General features: G+C 35.7%; 1 protein-coding gene across 1 annotated transcript in view; it reads right to left on the reverse strand.

Annotated features, from left to right (window-relative positions):
• Window positions 1–5,633: 5,633 nt before the first annotated feature.
• The window catches only part of LOC117932570 (putative disease resistance protein At1g50180), a 32,638-nt gene continuing 28,614 nt past the window's right edge, over window positions 5,634–9,657 (reverse strand). Inside the window, exon 3 of the mRNA XM_034853848.1 lies at window positions 5,634–5,756. Within this exon, the coding sequence (XP_034709739.1) occupies window positions 5,634–5,756 (123 nt within the window). The remainder of the gene's footprint in view (window positions 5,757–9,657) is intronic.

Genomic DNA, 9,657 nt, shown 5'->3' on the forward strand with positions numbered 1-9,657 from the left:
AATGTATTTAATAACCATAATTCCAATTCATTTTTTATAATAAATATTTTAAGTTTATCTTATAAATCTACAATACTTTAGATATGAATGTTTGATAAGCAAATCTATTACTTCAAAATAAATATTGGTATAAATATTTAATAATAAATGTTGATTATAACTAATTAGGGTAATTACGTTAATCTAATAACTTAAAATAAATTAAATTAATTTTATTAAATAAATTTAATATTTAAAATAAATAATAAATAATAAATTTTAAATTAATAATTTAAAATTTACTTAACATAAAATTATTGTAGACATCGTAGTTTGGTTCATGTGCTTCCATTCGATGGTGAGCTCACTTTTTATTGGAAAAATGATTTATTAATTAGAAAATGACTTGGAGTCGTCACTTATTTTTGTTTTTATTTTTAAAGGGTAAACAAAAGAAGAAAGAAAACCCTAAGTGTGACTCCTTACTTTGGAAAATATGGTTTGTGAAAAACCGGATCAAGGCTCGGGGGTTAGGTTACTTATCGAGAAGGTACGGTAAAGACTATAACACCCCTCTAAGTCCCTAGAAAAACGAGTCTCTACTAATAAAATGAACAATCATGATAATTGGTAAGGAAATCAATGGATACCCAGAATGATCATGCGCATGTGAGAATCAAAACACTCAATAAAGAATGGCTAAAGTGAGAGCGGGTGCATACCTTGGCAACAAGCTATAATGCGCTATCAAGAAATGGAGTCAATGCACAATTAATAAACATAAAATATGGCTCACATCTTACTAAACAGAATAAGAAATCATCAAATATCACAATTCAATCAAATTTATTCTTAGAGGAAACATTCATTGATGTTAGGTCCCCACTAAAGCCTAATTTATTTTTGCATGAACCTATTCCATAAATTCCACCACTTGAAATTACGAAATTTGATTCTTGCTTATTTAAAAACGTTTTAAAAACATATGAGATGTAGAAATGGCTTGCTAGAGAGAAAGATGGCAACAAAATTTTATTGAAAAGTGAATTTTTGGAACCTAAAAATTCGAAGGATGAAAATTTTGAAGAATTAAAATTATTTGAAAAACAAAAATTTGGAAAATCATTTGAAAATTGAAATTTGGGAAATTATTTTTAAAATCAAAGAGGAAGAAATAAATAAAAAAGAAGAAAAAGAAGAAGAAGGACACATGGCCTAAAGGTGGCCATGTAAACCATGCATATGATCCCAATGGTGCAACTGGCATTGTACTGTGAAGTTGGTGATGGCAAGTGATGTTCTCTTATCTGGCATGAAGTTATCATTGACCTTCAGCAGTTTAAATCCAGACTTACTTGCAACTTAAGTAATTTCAAAGTTATAGCCTTCACAACCTCTTCAGAAATTCTCTTCTCAATTTCTTCTTTGGGCTTCTCGTAGTAAAGACTCATAATACAACTTTTTGGCTCTCAAGTTGGGTAGTAAAGGAATCACCATGTTCATTGACAATAATTTCTAACTCTACTGTTCAAAAGAGTCTCACTAATTCCAGCATCATCGTCTCAGTTACCACTTCTACAACCGTGATCGGCATGCACATGATGAGCATCCAATTCAACTAGCTTTATGGGAAGATCTACTTTGGCATTATGGTCCTCAGAATGACGTGCTGTAAGCTGCTATTTCTCTCGATGGAATGGAAGGGTCAACTGTCTCATTTGAACACAGATGTGGTGCAACTCAGAATCATACTTGCTTGAATCAGCAAGAGTAGCGTCAGCCATATTACCCAACATTGCATTAGGAGCATGTGGAACATTTCTTGAACAATTGTAAGCCAAAGTAGGAATATAATCAGAACCAAGCTGTTCAAGTGGTTATTCATTTCATGACTCATCATCATATGAGCTACAATACCTGGACTATTAATCAGGTTAGGCTCTCTCAGTGCCAAATTTCAACATGGCATGCATCAGACACTGTGATTCTTTCAGGAATCGTGAAGGCTTTGGACAATCTCAGCTTCTTCACCGTTCTCACCCCATCAACCAAATGGGTAGGAGATGAGGCTTTGGCATCGGAGCTTCCATTTTTGGCATGAACCGCCTTCTTGGAGGCAATGGTTGGGTTTATCAAGTTCAGCTATATGTTAAAGGAGTTGCTGACCTGGGCATTACTGAAACAAATGGAGTTGATGATTTCGGTGTTACTTTTGGAGTGGCGAAATACATTACGGATGGATCTCATTAGTCGCACTTGCATAATGGGTTCAGATGCCTATATGTAGGCATACTTGAGTGCCTTGAAATTCTACTCAACTCCCATGTGCAAGTCACCAAGTTTGGGATCATTTAGTCAACCCGCTTTTAATGGATTCCATAGGAACGACCTAATTCCGTCCACATATCCAGTGGTAATGCAACAAAGGGAATATACTGACAACCAATAGTAAACCGTAATTCTTCCCCAAGCTTAACATATACCTCCTCCATGTAGAGGTTGCCAACAGTTAAAGGATGAGCAGAAACTTTCTCTATCGAGGATCCCACACCAACTTCAAAAGTATATTTTGTATAATCTTCAGAATGAGATGGTCAGATGGTTAAACGGTTTGCGCACTTTATTCCCAGTTTATTAAGAGCTACCACTCTAAATGCGATGACTCATTCCTCCAAATTTTTAGGTCTTCTACATCATTCACATCAACATGTATTCAGAACCATGAAGACGATTCCTTTAATGATTCTCAATCAATCCATCCCGTCTTGGAAGTTCATAAAAAAAATAAAAATAAAAAAATAAAAAATAAAACTCCACACTGTCCAATTGTAAAGCAACCGAACATATAAGTGGTCTGACATAATTTTTTTTTATCAAGCTCTTCATCTTCATTTTGTGACTTCAAATTGCTTGAGAACATCGCATCTAAAACACCCACCATTTGTGGCTCAAAACCCATGTCAATCATACAATCAGCCTCATCTCGAACAGCGTAATTACATTGGTTCAAAACAGCATGACGTCTCCCTAGGCAATCAATTAACTGCCCAAGTGTCGCAATTACAACCTCACACCCTTGCCTGATCCTAAACCCTTGCTCTTCGATCGACTAACCATCGACAATGGAGACCACTTTGTTACCTAAATAATGGCAAACTCCTTGGTATCATCCTCAATCTGTTGTGTAAGTTCACGGGTAGGGAGAAAAACAAGGATTCAGTGGTGTGTTTAAGGCTAATGGAGGTGGGTGTGACGTGGATATGGTAAACGTGAAAGTCAGGACAATGAGGAGTTATAGATGGGCACGTGCATGAGACTTCATGCATGTTGGAAAATAGGCAACAAAAAGGTAATGAAGGAAATGGATAGTGGATATGGGCATGAAGGGCTTGATGGGCATGTTCGGTATGAGGTTAAAGGTGGGGAAGATGGGTATAGTGGTGAAACAATATGCATGAAGGGTGCATGGTGTAGAGAAATAAATGGGTTTATGGGATTTAAAGAAAGAGTAACATGCATGGGAGGTTATGAAAGACAATATGGAAATGGGTATGAGAAGGTAGGCAATGGGTATGAGGATATAGAGAGAAAAGAGGGTGGTGACAGGTTGAGCATGATAGGCAGGAGATGTGAGAGAAACGGGTCTATGTGGGTATGTGAATAATGGAAATGCATGAAGGGGGCATAGAGGATAGGATGGGTACATGGCGGGGTGGTGATGTACATGTATGGATCCAATGTAACATGAATTTTTATTACACGCATGACAAACTAAAGTTGGCTGGTATTGAACTAGGCACGCACCTTGAGAGCAATATGATTTGCTCAATTTTCATCAACGACTTCATCAAGCCTCCCATTAAAACCATCTAAACTTTATGTATGGTTTATTCTTGGCACAAGTCAGATCTTCATGAAAACCATCCATTAAAAATGCTAAGAGTTCCTATGAATCATGCTGATTAGGTCCACTGAATTGTAGTGCAAAGCGAGCAAACTTTGTTTTGGATGGCTGGAGAACAACTAGCATTCATCCTGATGTCCATAGTTTTCAAAGTAACTTGTCGAATCCTAGGGCTAGCTCACCAACCACACCCAGAGGATTCTGCCAGCTTATCTTTTTATGATTATTTTCATGAAAATATTTAGCTAATTCTGGTACATGAACAAGACACTATATTGCATTATTCATAAAACAAACATTTTCCAGATTCAACAACTCAACAAGGCCAACAATCGACATTTAGTACTTACGCCATTGAAGAAGAACGACCTAGAGGAGCAGTTGTTGTGGGACCTGACTTTGCCACTGAAAAAGATTGAGCAGGAGAAGATGTATATTTTGTAAAAGGCACTATGGCTCGTGAAGTAGGTGTAGAAGGCCTTGAGGACTTTGATGTTGCTGATAGAGTGGGTCATCTGAGTATTTTAAGACCTTATAAGTCGTTTCAACTCGGCTTACCAGGTTTTTATATCCTTTCATAACGCGGAGTCAACAAAATCTCATTTCCTTAAATCAAAGGCAACACATTCACCAATTTCTTAGCAATATGTCCCGGGGTTCCTTCTATACCCAGAAGTCGGATACTTGAAAAGGAAGCCTTCTATCACTAATCTGGGGAGGATCCCCTTTTAATATCCGATCGGAGTGGAGGTGACATTGAAATGGATTTCTTCATTGGACTGTATTATTTTCATCCTCACCATAAAGAGAAACAACATCACATCCTATTTGAAGCAGATCTCCTTCATGCCATACTTGCTTGACAACCTTCAACTCACCTAACGTACAATATGACAATATTTCCCAAAACTCCAACGTTAAGCTTTCTCATATACATCCCAATTCAGACGGTCAACCCAAGATATGGTATTCATCACTAAAAAAGAAAACAAAAATAGAGAAGAGAGAGTGAAGAAAAACAGAGCATGTATAAGAGAACATGTTGTTGTTAAATTCAAGCTCTATTTTAATGAAGATTAAGGAGATTTCAAAATAAACTGGTGGGAGAGTCCGAATGGTCTTAAAACACAAATAAATAGCATAACCATCATGCAACTTTTACCAAGGAAAACAGAGACCAAGCAAATAGAAACTGAGAAGCAGGTTTAACACATTAGATAACCAAAACAAGCATCCAAATATTAGAAATAAGCATGGTAAGACTGAAAATAAAATAAAATAAGATAAAAGTAGAAAACCTAAGGTGCGAAATGATCAAACCTGAGTGATTCTTCATCTGCTCATCTCTTACAGTATTTGAAAAGCTCACTCTCATTTTCCCTCAGGTTATTTCATCTCAAACAAACAACCACAAGAATCCCACTTAGTCCATCCTCCTTAAGCTATCTTTCCTAAAAAAAAAGGCTTTGCAATTCCGCATCTTTCTGGTTTCCTCTCACTCTCCTTTTCTTTCTCCAATTTTTTTCTTCCTCCCTAAAACTCTCTGCAACTAAAAAATATATCTCCCCCACTACCCCCAGAAAAGTCCCATCCTTCTAAATCACAGACATGCTCTCTCCGTCCTACAACCAACTTGCTCCCCTGCTCACGGTTCAACCAAGACGTCACCACTGGCTCCCTTGTTTCAACCATCATCCTATGAAGCTCTATGTCCCAGTTATCATTCCCCTAGTTCGGAGATGTCCCTCTCTCAACCACCACCATGGAAAGGTGGTGGTCCATGCCACACGTCCATGCATGAAGCTTCATAGAAGTTGTTCCTTACTCCAAACGAAATGCTCTCCAACTCCTCCCGAGTGGCCATGAAATGCCCCTTTGATTCAAATTATGAAAACAGTAATAATGAATAAAAAACTATGTAACACTTGGTTTGAAAAAAAAATGGGTCTACAATATATATAGTAATTGTTGTAAAACAATGATAAATGCAATGCAAATCAAAGTAGTAGAGATGAAATATATCTTACTTTGATATATAATAGAGAAGAAGAAATCAGAGAAGATAGTTGAGAAAATTGAGAGAATGAAAGACAGAAAAAATAAAAGAAAGTAAGAAATTTCTTTCTTGCTTAGGGATGCATATTACAGGGGATGGGAAGCCCTTTTATCGACTTTCCAAATGGCTTCCATTAATATTCCCATTAATGAATATTAATGGAAATCATAAATAACATTAATGGTTTCCATTAATGAGTATTAATGGAAGTCATAAATAATACTTAATTAACATTTATTATAATTAATGTGGTGACATTCATTACTTCAGTTATAACACTTCCCCTTGGATGTCCACCACATTGAAGAATATGTTTCATTAAAATCTTGCTAATAAAAAACCTTATGGGAAAAACCTAGCGAAGGAAAAAGAGTACAATATTTTTATAATTCTTTAAGTTGTTTTTAGTATGTTAGGATTGCCTCGTTAAAAACCTTACCACTAAAACTCAATAGGATAAAACTTGGTCGAAGGGAAAAAGAGTACAGTACACTAACACCCTTTTACAAGCATACTCCCCCTCATATCGATATCCTTGAGTTGACGCATTCCAATTTTGTGTATTAACTTCTTGAATATTGAGGTTGGCAACGATTTTGTGAATAAATCTGCTAGATTATTACTTGAGCGTATTTGTTGCACATCAATTTCACCACTCTTCTAGAGTTCATGTGTATAAAAGAATTTTGGTGAAATGTGTTTAGTTCTATCTCCTTTAATATAACCCCCTGTTATTTGTGCAATGCATGCATCATTATCTTCAAATAATATTGTCAAGTCACCTTTGATAGAGGAGAGTTCACATGATTCCCAAATATGCTGGATCATAGATCTTAGTCATATACATTCACGACTTGCTTCATGAATTGCCAGTATTTCTGAATGATTTGATAATGTGGCCACCACTGTTTGTTTAATAGGTCTCCATGAAATAGTAGTACCATTGCAATTAAACACATACCCTGTTTGTGACCTACTTTTATGTGGATCTAAAAGATATCCTGCATCTGCATATCCAAGCAATTGTTGCTTTGATTCCCTTGAGTAAATTAAACTCATATCAGTAGTTCCGCAAAGATAACGCAATATATGTTTGATACCATTCCAATGTCTTCGAGTTAGAGCGGAATTGTATTTTGCTAATAAATTGACATAAAAAGCAATGTTTGAACGTGTACAACTGGCAAGATACATAAGTGCACTAATAACACTAAGATATGGTACTTCATGACCAAGTAACTCTTCATCATTTTCGCAAGGAAGAAATGGGTCATTTTTCACATGAAGTGATCGGACAACCATAGGAGAACTTAAAGAATGTGCTTTATCTATATAAAAACGCTTCAAAACTTTCTTAATGTATGTTGATTGATGTACTAAAACTCCATTTGGAAAATGCTCGATCTACAGGCCGATACAAAATTTCATTTTTCCAAGATCTTTCATCTCAAATTCCTTTTTCAAGTAATTTGTTGTTCTTGTGAGCTCTTCAGGAGTTCCAACAAGATTTAAGTCATCAACATACGCTGCAATAATTGCAAATCCGGTTTTTGATTTCTTAATGAAGATGCATGGGCATATAGGGTTATTCACATACCCTTCTTTTAGCAAGTATTCGCTAAGGCGATTGTACCATATGCGTCTAGATTGCTTTAATCCATATAAAGATCATTGTAACTTGATTGAGTACATGCTACAAGGCTTTGTACTATTTGCTTCAGGCAATTTAAATCCTTGAGGGATTTTCATGTATATATCATTATCTATGAATCCGTATAAATATGATGCAATAACATCCATAAGACTCATATCCAGTCCTTCTGAGATTGTCAAATTAATTAAGAAACAAAATGTGATTGCATCCATGACAGGAGAATATGTTTCCTCGTAGTCAATACCAGGTCTCTACAAGAAACCTTGTGCTACTAATCGCGCTTTATATCTTATGATCTCATTATTCTCATTGCGCTTTTGTACAAATACCCATTTGTACCCAATAGGTTTTACATCTTCAGGTGTTTGGACTACAGGTCCAAAAACTTCTCGTTTTGTTAATGAGTTTAATTCTGCCTGTATAGCTTCTTTCCATTTTGGCCAATCATTTCTATGTCAACATTCTTCCACATTTCATGGTTCAGAATCTTCATCATTTCTTATAATATCAGAGGCCACTTGAAAAGCCAAAATATTGTTAATAACAATATTATTTCGATCCCATTTTTCTCCCTTGTGTACATAATTTATTGAGATCTCACAATTTTCAAATACCTGTGCCTCTTTAAGGGCTTTTTGTTCAATATGTGCCTCTTCAGGGGCTTATTGTTCAATATGTGCCTCTCCAAGGGCTTTCTGCATTATTTGTGCCTCTTATAGGGCTATAGATTTATCAATTTTAAATTGATCAGTCATTTTGATGACCTCTTCTAGAGTGCCAAGTTTTTCTTGGGTTCTCTTCTTCCGAGGAGTTACATCATTTGAGCCAACAAGTCTACCATGTTTTAGGCGTATCTTATATTCATTTTTTAACTGTCCTATAGGGACATCAATCCGTGCTGGAGTATTTGTAGTCGGGATATGTGACTTTGTCACTTTTTTTTATCAATGAATGCATCTGGTAATTGATTTGCAATATTTTGCAAATGAATGCATCTAGTTCACATTGATTTGTACGAGAATCAAGATGGGTCATAGTAGATGTCTTCCAACTAATTTCTCGTCGCTCTTCAAGAATCGAAATTTTCTCCCCCTAATGATGGGGAAACACTCTCATTAAATGACAATCCGAAAAGCGGGCTATAAAAACATCGCATGCCAAAGGTTCAAGATATATTATGATAGATGGAGAATCAAAACCTACATAAATCTCAAATCTTCGTTGGGGACCCATTTTAGTGCATTGTGTAGGTGTAATTAGCAATGTTTTCAGAACCGGACCGGTGATCGAACCGGAAAAGTTACCTGTTTACGGTTCACTAGTCGGACCGGTGGTCGAACCGCTATTGAACCGGTGACGTCATAAATATATAATTTATATATTATTAAAATTAAAAATAATTATAAAAATTTTAAAATATATATGAAAATTAAAAATCAATAATATTATCAAATTAAATCATATTAATATTTTTAGTTTGTTAAATGAAATATGTAAAATATTTAAATGTGAAATATTAAAAATGAAAATTTAAACTAATTTTATCATTTTTAAAAATATTATATTATTTTTATTTAACATTACAAAAAAAATTTAAAATCTAATATATATTATTTTGTTTAGCATATTAGATAACAAAGGTTGTGTAGCTGAGTGGTGCCTAGGATGCCTTCCGAATCTGGGGTCCAAGGTTCAATTCCTTTTGGCTGGGGGACTTGTTATTATTTTTTTCATTGATTAGGTTGGTTAGGAATCCCACATCGGATGCTAAGAGAAATGATGGTGCAAAGGGTGCCTATAATGCTATCCACATTGAAGGCCAACCATTGCCTCATTGGGTGGGCTCAAAACTAAGCCCACCATATGGTTGAGTGGGGTTTGGGCTTTGTCATGATGAGACAAGGCCCAGAATGGGCATTTGCCAAATTTTTATGCAATGGAGCCTTTAAAATGGAGGTTCAAATTGAACCGTTCGGTTCAATTAGAACCGTCCGGTTCAACCGAGTCACCGGTCCGACTGTCGGTTTTGGCGGTTCGTGGCCGATTTAAATCTTAAGCGGTTCA

This window comes from Vitis riparia, chromosome 15 (genome assembly GCF_004353265.1).
Source record: "Vitis riparia cultivar Riparia Gloire de Montpellier isolate 1030 chromosome 15, EGFV_Vit.rip_1.0, whole genome shotgun sequence".
Lineage (NCBI taxonomy): Eukaryota > Viridiplantae > Streptophyta > Magnoliopsida > Vitales > Vitaceae > Vitis > Vitis riparia.